Source organism: Catharus ustulatus, chromosome 9, assembly GCF_009819885.2.
Source record: "Catharus ustulatus isolate bCatUst1 chromosome 9, bCatUst1.pri.v2, whole genome shotgun sequence".
Classification (NCBI taxonomy): Eukaryota; Metazoa; Chordata; class Aves; order Passeriformes; family Turdidae; genus Catharus; species Catharus ustulatus.
Window position 1 is genome coordinate 10678765 of NC_046229.1, and position 16898 is coordinate 10695662.

At 51.0% G+C, this 16898-nt stretch overlaps 1 protein-coding gene across 2 annotated transcripts in view; it reads left to right on the plus strand.

Annotated features, from left to right (window-relative positions):
- ZSWIM5 (zinc finger SWIM-type containing 5) overlaps positions 1-16898 on the plus strand; it is a 96185-nt gene that overhangs the window by 74078 nt on the left and 5209 nt on the right. For both annotated transcript variants that reach the window (XM_033067223.1, XM_033067224.1), the window contains exons 3-10: positions 906-1054; positions 1691-1841; positions 7124-7303; positions 9579-9755; positions 11990-12136; positions 14595-14732; positions 15211-15471; positions 15869-16004. In XM_033067223.1, coding sequence (XP_032923114.1) covers positions 906-1054; positions 1691-1841; positions 7124-7303; positions 9579-9755; positions 11990-12136; positions 14595-14732; positions 15211-15471; positions 15869-16004 — 1339 coding nt within the window. The remainder of the gene's footprint in view (positions 1-905; positions 1055-1690; positions 1842-7123; positions 7304-9578; positions 9756-11989; positions 12137-14594; positions 14733-15210; positions 15472-15868; positions 16005-16898) is intronic.

Genomic DNA, 16898 nt, shown 5'->3' on the forward strand with positions numbered 1-16898 from the left:
ATCCAAAAGCAGACAGCTGAAAATCCAAGTTCCTGTTCCATTTGGTGCTATTGGCTGCTCACTGGAGTTGTGCTGCTGCCTGTCCTGTGAACCCTGGAACCCGTGGCTGGGACGTAGGGTAGGAAAATGGGAATCGAAAGGGGCAAGGCAAGGGAAATTCGGTTCAACTTGTTTAAATCAATTGTAGGTTTTCTGTCTTTCTTCTGTTCTCTGAAAGATGAAATGCAGCTTGTGAATGCATATGTGTGCCTGCCAAAGGCCCTGCTCTGGTCACAGTTTGCTCCTTGAAGGATTATTGATCTTTTGTTCTTTCCTGTGCAAGGTCTCTCTCAGGCAGGTACACTGATGCCCAGGGACTTGTTCCCTGTCCTAAAGCAAGTGAGGGGCAGGATCAGGTGTTTAACCCAGGGCTCTGGAGCCCAAGTGCAGTAGTACCTTTGTTAGACTGTTCCAGACATGGGGAAGGGCTTGCAGGAATTGGAGCTTTACTGATGCTTTAACAAACCGGTGATGTGGAGCAGGAGCAAGAGCATGCTGGGCAATCCCTGGAGCCGCAGAGCGCTCCGGGCTCTGCAGCTGTGCTGCCTGCACTCCTGGGGCTTTGGAGGACCAGGTCCCTGGTCTTCCTCAGCCTCATTTCACATGGGGTGCAGAAGGTGAGTGCCATGCAAGCATTAGCCCTGTGGTCAGGATCCCTCCTGATGGCTGCTGCCACCACTGTGTTAGAACAGCACAGCACTGCCAGTTGAGCTCACTGCCAGAGAATCAAGTTGGTTTTCTGTCACCTGAGCTGATGAAGTAAAGGTGGGTCCCTAATAAAATAGAGGTAGGTCTGGTCCTAGTGGGACTGCTGATCCTGCTGCCATAAACATGGTTGTCTCTCTTCTCCCCCCCCATCCTCTCAGGTGCTCCTGACCCCACTGCTGGGGCCAGCATCGATGATGAGAACTGCTGGCACTTGGACGAGGAGCAGGTCCGAGAGCAGGTGAAGCTGTTCCTATCTCAGGGAGGGTACTACGGCTCGGGGAAGCAGCTCAACTCCATGTTTGCCAAGGTGAGGAGCCGGCTGCTCTCTTCCATCTCTGCTCAGTGTGTCACGTAGCTGGCACTCTCTGGCTGCCCTGGCAGAGTGCCCATCACAGCTGGGAATCTCTGCTCCAGTGCCTTCTCACCCTGTCGCGGAGCAGGCGGTTGTAATCCAGGCTCTGGGTCAGGCCTGGGTTGTCTCACCTGCTATCCTGGCAGGTCCCTTCCTCCCATGAGTGTCGTGATCCCTGTGCGAGGAAGGGCATTTCCCCCATCTCCCCATCAGCACAGTGGGGAAAAAGCCAACCCTGCAGAACTTACCAAGATCATGGGAAAATGGGGCCATAACCCACAAATCTCACCAACCTATGGTTTTCTCTTTGCAGAAGGGCTTTGCTTTCATGTTCTTAATCTCAGTCTCCTTCACAGCCTGGCTGTAACTGCTGCTCAATTGGGCTCCAATCAGCCTCATGACGGCCATTGCATGCGAGTTATAATGTGTGACTATACATCATACACACACACACGCATACATATATGTGTGTATTTACAGTCTGGACCCTCAGGCTGAGGGAGCTGTGGGTTGCCAGCCAGGTGACTGTGTCTTAAACACCTCTGAGGAATCATGGCTTGTCTCACTCAAGACTTTTCTTTGTCCTTCCAGGTCCGGGAGATGCTGCGCATGAGGGACTCCAACGGGGCCAGGATGCTGACGTTGATAACAGAGCAGTTCATGGCTGATCCTCGGCTCTCCCTCTGGAGGCAGCAGGGGACGGGCATAACAGAGAAGTGCCGGCAGCTCTGGGATGAGCTGGGTAAGGGTCACTGCCTTGCAGAGGGGAGCAGAATTACCTAGGCTGCTGGGCCAGTGGACATCATTACAGAGGCCCTATGGGGCTTTTCTTTGGGAACAGAGACCTTGAGACATGCCAGGACCTTCCCTGTTGGTGAATCACTGTGAGACAGCTGGATCAGGCCCAAACCACACAGTTCAAAATCTTAAACCTGCCCCTCTCCTGCAGGGGGATCGAGGATGACAGGTGTGATGTGTCCCATGCTTCCAGCAGGCTGGTGTTTGGTGTTTGAGCTGCCCCAAAGCCTTGTGAGGGAGGATGCAGGACTGGTGAGCCTAGATGTGGAAGTGCTGTTCCTGGAGGAACCGTGATCCAGAGAGGGAAAGGCAGGTTCTCAAGTCTCATCACATCTAACAGATTCTGCCTGCTGTGGTGCACGTTTCCAGGGTGAGGGGGGCAGGATGGGCAGCACAGAGCCTGGCTGTGAGGGAAATGCAGTTCTGGGTAATTCTAGCTAAGCATCTTAGACACCAGCTCAGCTGGCTGACACCGTAATATCATTAGAATAAAACATTTAGATGACGTGGGCTTGGGGAGTAGGGTTGTGTGGTGAAGTTAACCCTGAAGTTCTGGGCTCTACGGGACATGTGGGATCTTGGGTGAAAAGTTTGACTTGAGCCATAGTTTGAGTGAGTTTGAGCTCCTCTGCAGCCTTCTGGTGGGAGATACTATGCAAGGGCAAGGGCTGATGGGCTGGCACCAAAGGGATATGGTAGAGCTGGAAGAAGGATTAGGATGATCTGGGATCTGGAACATCTGAGACTGCAGCTGGGAATCACATACCCACCTACCAACTGCCCAGCAAATGCAAACAGAAATGAGGCTGGGAACCCTGGCCAAACTATGCAGACGAGATCTGGGCAGGGGTGGGATGTCTTGTTTCTGTATGAAGTTTCCTGGATGGAAATAACCACACCAGCTCTGGAGAGCTCATCTGTGCTTGCTTGCCAAGAAGATATTTCCAGGATTTTGGGATGCTGCAGCTAGACAATTGGATATGCAAGGATCCTGGAGAGGTGGCCAAGTCCGCCAAGCCAGAATTTCCACGTGGAAGAAAGCAAACACATTGGTGATATATGAATGGATGGGTGTGTGGGCAGGCCTGGACTCAGGAAGCAATTTGCTTAAAATTACAGATTATTTGGCCAGATTTCCAAGCTGCTATCCAAGCCGAGAGCCCTCCCTCCCTTCCTGCACAGGCGAGGGGAGAGTGGTTGGGTTTCAGTCCTGGCTTAACTGTACAAGGACCAGGTTGGTGCATGCAGGTTTGGTCGGCAGAGTGGGAGGAGGTGGCAGCATGTCCCCGTTGGCAGATGGCAGAGTGGCTGGGGAATGTCAGGGCCCTACCAGTGCTGGATCAACACAACAGCAGGAGAAGTGTGGTGCCAGCCAACACACGTCAGAGCAGCTCGCCTGGCATAGTCATGTCACACGTGAGAGTCTGGGCATCTCCATGCTGAGGAGAGGCTCCTGTGGAGGACAGTGATGTTCCAAGAAGCAGCTCCAGGATGGGCATGGACTGTACTCAAAGTAGGAATTACTCCCTAGTTTTATGGGAAGCCTTTTGCATTTGGGCTTGGGCAGTGTTTGCTGTAGGAGCAGAGCATATCTCTGAAGGAGGTGCAGAGGTACAGAGAGACCAGAGCTGCTCTGAGTTGGTGGGTAGTCACCAGTAACAAACATCAGGAATGCAGAGAGGTGTCCTAAACCGTCCCTGGGTAGGTAACAAAACCCAGGGCACATGGGGCAGTGGAATCACCACATCCCACTGCCTGTGGGCTGTGGATGCCAAAGCTGCCAGTGTTACCATTACTGCTGAAGGGAGGGCTGAGTGGCCTGTTGCCAGCTGCCACGGGAAGCCCTGGCACAGACCACAATCCACCACTTAGAAGCCAAAAATGGGCCTTTTGGAAATTATTTTGGGCACGTGTTTAATAATTAATCATCGATTTTAGCAAAGACTGCTTCACAGACTTGCGTGGGATTGGAAGAAGATCAGCCTTAAAGAAGATTGTGGATTTATGCTGGGGAAAATGTAAAGGATTTTGCAGGATTTCAGAGTTATAAAAAAAAAAAAAAAAAAAGAAAATTAAAATAAAAACGGGATCATTTGCTTGTGCATGTGCTGCCAATTGAACCTCTATTGCCCCGTCTGCTGGGGAGCGAGAGGAAGGACCTGCTGGATGGAGAGCTCAGCAGCGTGGGAGTATTTGCCCTGGCGCATTAGTACTTACGATTAAAGCCTAATTACAAAAAATAGACGAAAAACCAGCTGAAGTGCAGCCTGACCTTAATCTGCCTGGAGACGGGTTTATTTATCTCGGCCACTTGTTTACAGTGGGGAATTTCAGCAGATTAAGCCGGCGAGCGACCCTGTGGGAAACGGGAGAATTTCTTTGATGGCTGGGAAACTTGGGCGCGGGATTGGAGTGCCTGTCTTCTCTGGGGCCAGCAGCCAGGACCACTGGGCTGGGAAGGCTCTGACCCCCCTGTCCCTGCACCCAGCCCCGTCATCAAAAAGCATTTTTGTTTATAGGCTTAGCTTAATCGTGATCTGCCGCTTTGTTCCCCACTTAACCTCCTGCTATCAGAAAGTTCAGTTGAAGGTTTCTGCAGCATGTGAAGAGACACGGAGTCTGACCTGGTGTGGCATTTCGGCTCAGGACAGAAGTCACTTGTGCTGTCAGCTGATGTCACTTGACCACAGGGCTCAGAAAACCACTCTGTTATATCTCCCAGATAATTATCATGACCGAGACAGATGCAAATCTCACTTCCCTCCTGGTTCCCACCTCCCCACCACTTTGTTCTTTCTGCAGGAGAGCCCAGGGGCATAATGTTTTGGCATGCAAAGGATGCCTCAGAGGGCTCTCAAAAATAGGCAGCAAAGTCATGAGGCTTCCAAGAACGCATATTAGCAGAGCTGTGGGAGCCAAAAATCCAGTGAGTGCATCCCATTCCTGGGGGCGGTGAAGCTGGAGCACCAAGCCTTGTTACTGCCTGTCAGCCAAGCTCTGTGCACTCTCAGAGGCGTAAGTTGAAATTGCCCGAGGCTGCTTTTCACACAAGCACCCCCAAAGTGGGCAAAGAAGAGCAATGACAACAGGCAGGAGCACTGATGGGAAGGGAATGCCTGACATCCAGAGTCGAGTGCAGATTTTATCTCATGGCCACCCGAGGAGGTGGAAGTTCTATCCCCTTCCTTAAGGAAGACTCATTTTCTGGAGCTGAGACCTGATTTTTAAAAGCATGCCATGTCTAAGTATCCCCAGTGGAGCCTGCAGGAGCCTGGGAATGAGGGACATAGACCTACTCTGGTAAGGGTGGGCCCCTAAGGAGGTACCTCTTTTACACATTAATTAATTGCTGATGTTGCAGCTCAAAAATCTTAATTTCCCCGTTCATCAGAAGGAAGTGAGTTGGTGGTGGTGTTTCCTGGGAGCAGAGATTGAGTCGTACGGGCAAGGGCTGCTTTGGACATTTGCTGATGCTCGTGCCTGCAATTCCTTTTTTGTGCCCATTCCTGGATGTGATGCTGCTGCCACCATCTGCGTTGTGATGTGGTGACGTCTGTCCTGCTGAGCCAGGCAGCTCCAAGGAACCAGACATGCACAGCCTCCACGCCTTACTAATGTTTTGAACCAGATATGTCTACAGGTTCCAACTGGCAAAGGATTGGTCTGGGGACAAGCACCCCAAAAGCACCACCAAAGCTCAGCTGTAGTGCAGAGGAGTGGAGAGGCACCAGAGTGGAGCCAGGGCCAGGACATCACTGCTCATCCTGGGTTTGCCTCATGTTGTCTGGCAGAGGGACCAGCTGCTCTGGCTCCTGTTGGATCTGCAGCCTTGCTTGGGGCTGTTTGGCTCAATGGCTGGGCTGTGCAGCCGGGGAGCTGCTGCTCAAAACACAGCCAGCGAGGGAGGTGGTTTGGGCTTGTGGAGGAATCTCCTTGTTGTGCAGTGGGGGCGTGTTGGATGATGTTGTGCCACTGGCTGTCACTTTGGGGTGGGAACTTCGGCTCTGGGAGTGATGGAGAGGTGAGGGACAGCAGTAGGCTGGGCAGGGAGAAGGAAGGTGCTCCAGGTCGTTGCTGAGCCCATGGAGGAGAGGCAGTGAGGGTGTTTCTGTGGGAAGCTGAGCTGTGACAGGATTTGACATGGGCAGAGAGAGGAGCAGCGGGAACTGCTCAGCCCGAGGGGATCCCTGGGGATACCTCACATTGCAGCTGTGACAGCCCACAGCCATCCCACCCCACAGGGAAGCACAAGGGAGGGGACATGCTGTTTCCTGGCAGCCTTGCAGGGAAATTTGGGTAGAAATGGAATTAGCTAAAGAAGAATTCACAGGTTTGCACTTACTTAGGTTGCTGTAGCCGTTATCGGAGCAGTGGAATTTCTGCAAGACTCAGCAGCACTAGCATCAGCCCTGTTTTATGAAAGGATGAGCTGGATTTTAATGATGACAGATGGTGCCCATCATTGGTCCTGGTTTTGCCCCACACAGCACACAGCATCATCAGCATCATGTGAGGTCCTATGGTTGACCCAGAGGGTGTCAGTGTGGGTGTCCTAATGGTGAGCAGCTTGGCTTGTGGGATCCAAAGGACTCACATCAGGGAGGGCTCTTGCCTGCAAGACATCAAGCCAAGCTCCAGGTTCCTCTTCTGGTTCCTCTGCAGGCTGGGGGCTACTAGGGATTGAAAAAGAAAAAAGAAAAGGAAAATACACCAAATCTCCTTTTTAAATAGTTGAATGCAAATGGCCTGAAGAACAATGGCAGATGAAATAGCATTCAGAGCGGGTTTTAAAGCACTTGGAACGTGGGTAGGATCAAAATCAGGTTAGTCTTTGGAGATACAGACTCTGCAGCTTGCCAGAGTGTTTTTAAGCATGCTTTGATGTGTAGTTCAAACACTAGATTTGTCCTGGCAGACAGAAGCACTCACAAATTCATACACAGCCGCTCTCTCCTTCCCCCCTCCCCACTGTCCCCATCTCATGAGATTATAATTTAGCTTCATTATGGAGGAGTTTTACTTTGTCCTGGTTTCAGCTGGGATAGAGTTAATTTCCTTCGTATTTAAAAGCTGTGTAAATCCCCCTCCCGGGTCTGTGTGTTATGCTGAAATGAGTTTACAAACCCCGATGGAACCTTGCAGGCTCTCAGGGCGAGCGCGGTGGCAGGAGAGCTTTGCTCTGCACGCATGGCGGTGGCACCTCTGTGATTTCTTGGCTTTGTTTAGGGGCACTGTGGGTGTGCGTGGTGTTAAACCCGCACTGCAAGCTGGAAGAGAAATCCTGCTGGCTCCGGCAGCTGCGCAAGTGGGGCGAGATGGACGTGTGTCCCCTGGAAGATGGCAATTACGGTAACGAGCTTCCCAACATCACTAACGCGCTTACACAGAGCTCCGGTCACAGCCAAGGTGAGTCCGGGCAGGGAGTGGAAATCCTGCTGACAGCCACAGGGGTTGGGTCCAGGTCAAAACTCACCCCAAAGCTGAGAGAACTCGCTTCAGCTGCTGGTGGTATTTCTGCGAGTCATAGAAATACAAAATATTTGTCTTCACAGTCTCTGGTTTTATATATAAATGTTTGCTTCCTTGCTACAGGGTAAAGTTGCCTGTGTTTTGAGTTTAGAGACTGTTTTTAAAGCAAGTTGACTTTGGGGGAGTTCAGACCCCTACAGTCTGTGCAGGTTTGGACATGGGGTAATACAGGAAAATAGTACTGCTTGCAGCAGAGCAGAGCTGAGCTCAGAAGTCCTGGCTGTAATGTGAGAGCGAGGAGCTGGAGATAGTGCAGAGCCCCTTTCCCAGCCCTTAAGCCTCACTTAAAGACTGTGATTCAGGTGGTAGGGAAGTCATTAGCCAGGAATGTTAACGCAGTTCAAGTGCAGAGCACAGACAGAGCAATGTAGTTAAGGGGTTGTTCCTTAGTGCTAAAATAGTTTCTCAACTGCTGACAAAACATTTGATCCCTTTAAATTTAAGCACTCTTTCTCCTTCCTTTTGCCTGAAGTAGACATTAATTGAAAGTTATTGCTCTTCACATGCCTCTGTCTGCTGCATTGGAATTGCTCTTTGGTGTATTATGTGTGGCCAAAGCGGGTGGGGGAGAGGGGGACAGCAGCCGAGCCGCAGGGGAGGCTTCATTCTTCTGGGTGGGATTAGTCCCTCAGCAGCAGTTTGGGAGCGTGGCTGTCCTACCAGCCACCCCAGCCATGAGCAGGACCGCATGCCCGGCCTCCCTTTGCTCTTCCTCAGGGAGTAGCTTAATTTAAACCTGGCCTTGCTCCATGTCCTGCACCAGCCTCAGGACTACCCCTCTGGTGTTCCCCACTCTCCCAGGGATTTGCTCTGGCATTTGGGGAAGGTTGCTAGGGCTGAACAGATCACTTATTTTAGACCTGCAGGGAGTTCCCAAAGGGCATGCCAGGGATGTCCCCTTCTCCCTGTGCTCCTGCCTCTCCAAGAAGGGGACTGAAGGCAGCACAGATCCTGGAGGTGTCCTGGGGTTCGTGTTTGTGCATATGCAAATACTGCTCCAGATTGTTGACAGCCTCTTTTATTACTGAAGAACAGCTGATTCTTGAAATCCTTCCTGGTAAAGTGAGCAGGCTTGGTTCTCAACATACAAACACCTGTTTAATTTCTCTCCACCTCAGGGTGCCTGCAGCATTCCGGCTAATTGCTTGTTGCCATCGTTTCCGGAGCATGTTTACCCAGCCTCCCTGGATCAGCTTTGAACTGTGCCTTTTGTTTTCCACCCTTGAATGCATTTAACTCAGCCCCTCTTGCGGGTTGCAGGACCTAACACGGAGCATTGCACCCCCTTTCCTGTTCTGCAGCCTGCCAGCTGTGTTTGGCCTCCATGATCCAGTGTGGCTGGAGTGATAGTGGGATTGCTCCAGACAGGTTTTTTCCTCATAACAAACCCATTGTCTTGATTGCCCTGGATGGGGTGAAATGCTAATCCAGCATTTGGTAATTTCAAAAATGCCCATGAAGTTACAGAGCAGCTCTGAAGAGGGGTGCAGATATCTGGAGCAGGACAGCAGTGAGGTTTCAGATGATGCTGTCTGCTCTCATGCAGCCCACTGAGGTTGCTAGAGGGTGATGGTTCCACCCCATCACCCGGAGGCAGATGAGACACACTCGTGTGGTTCCCTTTGTGGCTTCATGTGCTGCCGATCAAAGAAGCTGCAGTTCAGTGAAGCTGAGACTTTGTGTTGGAGCAGAGGAGGAGAGCTCATGGTGCTTTCAGGGCAATAAAGCTGAGGAAGCCCAGTCCTGACCCTGGAGCAGCTGCCTGCATGCTCAGTGTCACAGGGGAGGGAACACACTGCCAGGTTTCAAGGCATCAGCCTTGTGTGTGACAGTGGACTGTGGTCACAAAGCAGATGGGTGGGTGGTCCCTGCCTCTTTCCTCACCTCTGACCAAGTCAGCTATTCTAGCAAGTCAGCTATTCTAGCAAGTTACTTAGCAATGCTGTGTGAGGAGACACTAGTCCCCCTCAGAGGTAGGGCAGGCAGCAGGGGTATCAAAAGCCAGAGCCCGTGTCCATCTTGGAAATTGCTGGGGTGAGACCAAGCTTTGCTCTCATTGTAAAGGCAGAGCTCTGCCCAGGGAAGTGATGTCTGGGAGGAGGAGCAGGCTGCCCCTGCCCCACCCGGGCACTGATAGTTTCTCTCTTTGCAGACTCCCTGGCCAGGCCCAGACGAACCGTGTTCACCCGGGCGATCGAGGGCTGTGACCTCCACTGGCAGGACAGCCACCTGCAGCGCATCATCAGCAGCGACTTCTACGTGTCCCCCTCCTACCAGCGGGAGGGTGAGAGCCTCCTCTTCAACTCCCAGGGACAGCCACTGTGGCTGGGTGAGCATCCAAACCAGAGCCCCTCTCATGGCCGGTGTGGGTAGGGTTGCTAGGGGAGAGGAGTTGCCTGAGTGAGGCTATCCTGGGTCCTTGCAAGTTTCTGCATCCTAGGCTGAAATTGCTACCCTGGTCCTTAGCCTGAGGAGTGGGGGGAGCAGAAGAATTCAATGCCCACATACACCCCAGCCACAGTCCTTAGAGCAATCTCCACATATTTACAGTCTGGGCTTCTCTTGGGCAGTTTGGGCCAAGCTCATCATGTCCCTTTTCATCCTGCCAGTGTTTAGCTGTCCTCAGAGCAACCTCTCATTGTTTCCAGTCTGGACACTTAAAGTCTCATGAAACTGGACTGCAAAACACAGCTGTATCCTCTAGATTTTCTCTTTCCTGCTCTCACCTTCTTGTTAGTCTTCCCTTAAAGGCAGTTAGCAGTCAGTACAATTAATCCTTATGGGAACTTAAGGTATACTGGGCCAGGCAAGCCAGGAGGCCTCCTGTGTTGTAGACTTTTAGCCACAGTACCTCAAGCCACACAAATTCTCTCCGGCCAAGTCATGACCCCTCTGGCAGATCTGTGGACCCTTGACAGCTCCTTGTCTGGGATGAGAATGAGTGACATGAAGGGGTTGGGGGGGAACCTGGAGAGCCCTAAGACCCCAAAATGGGAGACACAAGTCCCCATCCACCTCCAGGAAGGGGGATTACTTATCCCCTACAGTCCAAGAGTTGAATGTATGAATATAGAACAGGTCAAAGCCCATCACTGCACTCTTGTCCACTCCAGAAGCTGAGGTCTGCCACCAGGAAAGAGAATATTTGAAGTTGTCTAGAGATGTAGTTTCTGGAGTAGCAGGCACTAAGTTTCTGTTGATGCCAGGAAATAGGAAGGACCCATATGTAGGCTGTTGGTACACCCTGGATGGAGCAGGGGAGGATATTTCTGCTCTTGGAAGAGTTCTGGGAAGCTGCAGGAAGGAGGTCTCCTTCCCACACAGCCGCAGGCAGCAGTGGTAGGTTGGTGCATCCATGGACTCCCTCTAGAAGGGACATGGTGGCCACAGTTCCCCCATCCTGAGCCTAACTGGGTTCTGGTGATCCCTTTTCCCCAGCTGGTTGGTGCATGTTATTTGTCTGATGTATTTGCCATGATTTTTGGATTTTGCGCTTTTACTTTCTTGGCACCTCTTCAGGGAGTCAGTGGTGGGAGAGGAGGGTGATTTGTCAGCAACTTCCAGTGATAAATTCAGTGAGAAGATGAATATTTCATCCATTTAGCAAATGAATAGAGGGAGCAACAAGAAGCTCTTTTACAGATGTGTTAGTTCTGAAATCTCTTCCTCATGTATTCCTTGTGGGTGACCTTTGGGATGCGGATACCCCATTTGTGGAGGTGGTTGTCTGCATTTCCAGAGCTTTCTGAACTCTTCCAGGAATAGAAATTATCCCTCTACGATAACTTCAGATTGTCTGTGTTTGCCTGGGTTTTTTTCTCCCCTTGTAGGACATTTTGAAAGAAAATGGGATTTTTGCTGCTTGTTATGCAGCATGTCATGTCATCTGCTCCTGCTAATTTCTCACTCAGTCATAATCCTCTCCACAGTTGCTTGTGATTTCAGGTGAGCAATAAGCAGCAGGAGCAGATGAATTCCTAAGCAACTGTGAGTCTTGGGAGGGGGTTTTGTGCAACTGTTCCTAATAATAAAACACCAGGTAGGAGAACTGCAGAAGAGATAGGATGTCTGCAGAGCTCTCCATGGAGGCGTAAAAGAGTCAGTTCAAAGCATCACCCCAAATCTACCAGTGCCCCCAGCACAGTGCTGGATGCCCAGCCTCACCCTGTGTATCATCTCCTGTGCCATAAGAGCAGTGAGTGAAATGGAGATAGGCCATGCAGATTTTAGGAGAATTGAGTGGCAGGTTGTAACAGCCTGCATTGGAGCTGCACATGTCGTATTGCAGCAGTGGTGTGTTGGAAATGCTTCCATTAGATAAGCTTTGCGGAGGTGGGGATTTAGGTATTGACGTGGCTGCTGTGGGTTGAATGTGGCAGGAGTCCCGTTAGTATTCCTGGTAGGCATCCTTTCCAGGAGCAGGGAGAAAGGGATGAATTCAAGACAGGAAGCAGGAGTTTAGCTCGGGTGTGGGGAACATGAGTAGAAGATGCCCCATGAGTACCATGCTGTCAATGCCTGTGCTCCTGTGGTTCAGCCATGCCCCCTGTTCCTGCCTTGCAGAACACGTCCCCACAGCCTGTGCTCGGGTGGATGCGCTGCGCTCCCACGGTTATCCCAGAGAAGCTCTCCGACTAACTGTGGCCATAATCAACACTCTGCGACTGCAGCAGCAAAGGCAGCTGGAAATATATAAGCATCAGAAGAAAGGTATGAGTAGAGCTATGTGAGAAGAGCCTTGTGATGTCGAGCCGGGGTGTCTCAGTTGGTTGGAAAAGTCTTTTCCGCCTTGATGAGGCAAATATCCAACCTGGATGGGCAATGAGGTTTTGGAGGAACTTAGGAATAAAAAAAGGGCATCTCATCTTTGGAAGGAGGGTCAGGTCTCTCAGGAAGTATTTAAGGGGGTTGTTAGGGCATATTGGAAAAAACAAGAGAGGCGAAAACTCAGTTTGAACTTTCTTTCACAACTTTTGTAAAGGATAATAAAAAATATTTTTACAAATATATTAACAGCAAAAGGAAGGGTAGACCAACCTTTGTTCCCTACTGGATGCAGGAGGGAACTTAGTAGCTGCAGATGAGGACAAGGCAGAAGTGCTTAACGCCTTCTTTGCCTCAGTCTTTAGTGGGAAGACAACTTGTCCTCTGGACAACTGTCCTCCTGGGATGGTAAATAATGTCAGGGAGCAGAATGGTCCCCCTGTTATCCAGGAGGAGGCAGTCAGAGAACTGCCAAGCCAATTGGATGTTCATAAATCTGTAGGACCAGATGGGATCCACCCCAGGGTGATGAGGGAGCTGCCAGATGAGCTTGTGAAGCCGCTCTCCATCATTTACCAGCAGTTCCTGGCTCACTGGTGAGGTTTCAGATGACTGGGAACTGGCCAATGTGACACACATTCATAAAAAGGGTAGGAAGGAGGATCCTAGAAGTTAGAGGCCAGTTAGCCTGACCTCAGTACCTGGTAAGGTAATGGAACAGTTTATATTGAGTGTCATCATACAGAACTTACAGGATGGCCAGGGTGTAAGACCCAGCCAGCATGGGTTTAGGAGAGGAAGGTAGTTTTTGATCTCCTTTTATGACCAGGTGACCCACCTGGTGGATGTGAGAAGGGCTGTGGGTGTTGTCTATTTGGTCTTCAGCAAGGCCTTTGACACTGTCTCCCACAGCATTCCCTGGAAAAGCTGGCAGCCCATGGCTTGGACAGGAGCACTCTCTGCTGGGTTAAGAGCTGGCTGGATGGCCGGGCCCAGAGAGTGCTGGTGAACAGTGCTGCATCCACCTGGTGACCAGTCACCAGTGGTGTTCCTCAGGGCTGTGTGCTGGGGCCAGCACTGTTCAATATTTTTATTGATGGCATGGATGAGGGTATTGAGTCTTTCATCAGTAAATTTGCAGACAACACTAAGGTAGGAGGGCTCTGCAGAGAGACCTGGAATGGCTGGATGGATGGGCAGAGTCCAATAAGATGAAGTTTAATAAGTCCAAGTGCTGAGTCCTGCATTTTGGCCACAATAACTGAAAGGTGGTTGTAGTCAGGTGGGAGTTGGTCTCTTTCTCCAGGCAGCAACTGACAGAACGAGAGTCTTAAGCTGCACTAAAGGAAATATAGGTTGGATATTAGGAAAAAGTTTTTTACTGAAAGAGTGATTAAGTACTGGAATGGTCTGCCTGGGGAGGTGATGGAGTTCACCCTCCCTGGATGTGTTTAAAAAAAACCTGAATGTGGCACTAGGTACCATGGTTTAGTTGAAGTGTTAGGGCGTGGGTTGGACTCGAAGATCTTGAAGTCTCTTCCAACCTAGTGATTCTGTAAGAGTTGTGCTGCCGCATTCAGAGTGGCAGAGGCGAAGAGTGGGCAGCACTGCAGGGGGACTGCTCATGTCCTAGGAAGACAAACTGATTTGCTTGAGCCAAGCTGAGTTGATACCCACATGCTAAGGACAGAGCTGCCCACATGCTGTCTTCAGGCTGCTCCACTAGGGATGTTCTTGTTCCCCGTGCTGCTGTGCCTGTAAGGGTTGTCCAGGCAAGAGCTGCCTGCATTAAAGAGGAGCTGCCTGACTGCAGAGCAGCAGTAACTGGCTGTGTGTGCTACTTCCACCTTGCATTTCCTGAGTAAATGTACCAGGAGACAAGCCCAGTGTTCCTCCTTTTGCAGTTGCAATTGGCAGGGAGCCGGGGTCAGTTACTGCAGTGTTGCTAAAGGTCAGTGACTCCTGGTCCTTGCCAGTTCAGCCAGCTTGAGATCACCAAAAGATGGAATTTGTAAGAATCGCTGAAAGCCTTTGTCATCTTGAGAGAGATTTCTGCTTGTGTTTCAAAAACATTCAGACTACCACTGCAAATCAATCTATGAGCTGCAGGTCTGGCATTATAGACCTTTTCTTTGGGACCTTCATGTCCTCTTGGAACAGAGAATGAGTTGCTGCATCTTATGTGGCCTTAGGGACACCTTTTTTGTGTGTTTGTGTCCGTGCAGAGTGGCTGCTCTTTGCTGCTCCTTGCTCTTGTGAACTACCATGCCAGAGTTGGCCCTAGAGGTCCCTGTGACCCAAACTGTGGGATAAGAAAAGTCATCTGGTCTCAGAAACCTCTGTGGGTGCAGAACTTGTCTTTAAATTCCTTACTTTTACCATCATCCTGTTCTATTTTATCCAGAGCTTCTGCAGCGAGGAGCAACAACCATCACCAACCTGGAGGGCTGGGTGGGCCACCCTCTGAACCCCATCGGCTGCCTCTTTCTCACCCTGACTGAAGCTTGTAGATTAGAAGAGGAAAATTGCCTTGAAATTTCAGGTACCAAGTGCTCCTCTTGGGTCCCTTACTGATGGTTGTGGCTGAGGTGGGTGCAGATCTGGACACCTGGACTCTGAGTCCCCACTCTCCACCTTGGCAGGAGCACCAGGACAGAGTTGCAGTGCAGACAAGGAAGGTAGTGAGTAGAGAGAAATAGAGTTTTCTCAGCCCCAGTGTTTGCAGCCAGGGCAGAGCAGGTCCATGGGAAGGCTCTGGTGTCAGCTGTATACCCTGTTGAACATGTCTTGGGTCTCCTGCATCTCTTAGTGAGAGCAGGAAGGGAGGGTGAAACCCACATCTCCCTCAGGGAGTTTTCATCTGTCGTTTCTGGGTAACCAAAAGCAGGCAGGAAGGGAAGTATAGGTCCTGCTCCTGAAGTGAGAGATTTTTCGCTACAATGAGAGATTTTTCTCTACAATGATTCTGCTGTCTGGAAGGACTCTTTTAACCCCACTGCATCTCCTCTCCCTCCTTTCAGACACTGGGGACTCCAAGCCGCCAGTGTATCAACATGTGCCCGTCGTGACCGGCAGCCAAGACGGTGATGAGTCCTACCTGTCCCTGGCCTTAGAGGTGGCCCTGATGGGGATGGGTCAGCAGAGAGTGATGCCTGAAGGTCTCTATGCCCAGGACAAAGTGTGCCGCAATGAGGAGCAGATCATTGCCCGGCTGCAGGACCTGGAGCTGGACCCGGTGCTGGTGCAGACCCTGCGGAAGCAGTGCATCTTGCTGCTGGAAGGTGGGGACTTGGCTCATCTAGCTGACTTTAGTGTCTTAGCCCAGTGTTGGTAATGTCTCTGAGGTGCCCTTTTCAAAATTCATGCCCATCGTGCTTCTTCCTCTCTGGATGTGTTGCAGAGCCTGCAGGATGGCTGCTCTGCCACATCACCTGGCAAGGCAAGGGTTTGTTGGCATCCCTACAAAAAGACCAAGTCAGAAGCAATGTGGAGAAGGGTGCTAAGCACGTGGCTTCAGTTTCTTATTTTCTTTTAGAAAAGGAAGGAGCATCCCTGGATACAACTTGAGTAACATGCCAGGGAGCTGAACAGCAGATCCGCACAGCTTTGGGGTGGTGCAAACCCCAGCCACAGATCCTGCTGTGATAATTATGGCTGATGGGTTCTGCTTCTGCCTAGGTGGTCCCTTCAGTGGCTTGGGAGAAGTCATCCACCGGGAGAGCGTCCCCATGCACACCTTTGCCAAATACCTGTTCTCTGCCCTGCTGCCCCATGATGCTGACCTGGCATACAAGCTGGCTTTGCGGGCCATGAGGTTGGTGCATGTCTAATTGTTTCTCTGCTCCCCTTTTTGCCTCTCTCATTTGCTTGTTGGGAAGCTGGGATACTTTGCAACTTTAGAGCAGGGATGGGAATGGAGATGAGCTTGGAGCTTGCTATCCATGGGATCTTTTGCAGTATGTAGGGCCACTGGGCACACCAGCAGTGCAGAGAGGTTCCTGCTCTCCATTTGAATGGTTCCTGGTTTATGAACTCCATCCATATGGATTTTCATGGGTCCAATAATGTCTACTGGCCCAGCCTTCCACCCAGCCCTTTGCTCCAGGCTGGACCACCACCTGCCTGTCCCTGTGACAGGCATCCTCTGCCAGAGCAGGTCCCAGGCACACACAGAGCTGTCATCTGCCTTCTGTCTGCGAGGCCTGGGGCACCCTGCAGCCTTCCTTGCCTGCAGGAAGGGCTGTTATCCTGGCACAGATGGGCGGATGGTTTGCCCCGGGCTCCAGGGTGTCACAGAGCCAGGTGGAGAACAGTTACACTCTGTTCTCCATTAAAACCCATCTCTGTCCCTGGGACTGGGGAAACAACTGATACTGAGAGCTACCCTATCTCCTTTTCCAGTCCACAACACATTTCAGACATCAACCTGTGTATTGTACTGTTTTGACAATAAAGCTGGGACTGGATGGGTCTTGGAAAAGCTGAAATTTCCTAAACAGTCAGTGCTTGGAGAACTGTCAGCTCCAGAGCATCCTGGTGCTCTCTCCCTCTACCACTATTAAAAGTTCTGGCCCAGAGCATCATCTTTTTTGCAGCATTTCCGCAGTGAAATTAGTCATCTCCCCCCAACACTGGGGGAAAAATTGAAATCCCCCTATCCTGGGAAGAGCTGCTCAGGAGGACAGCCAGCCCTAATAAGCATCCAAGG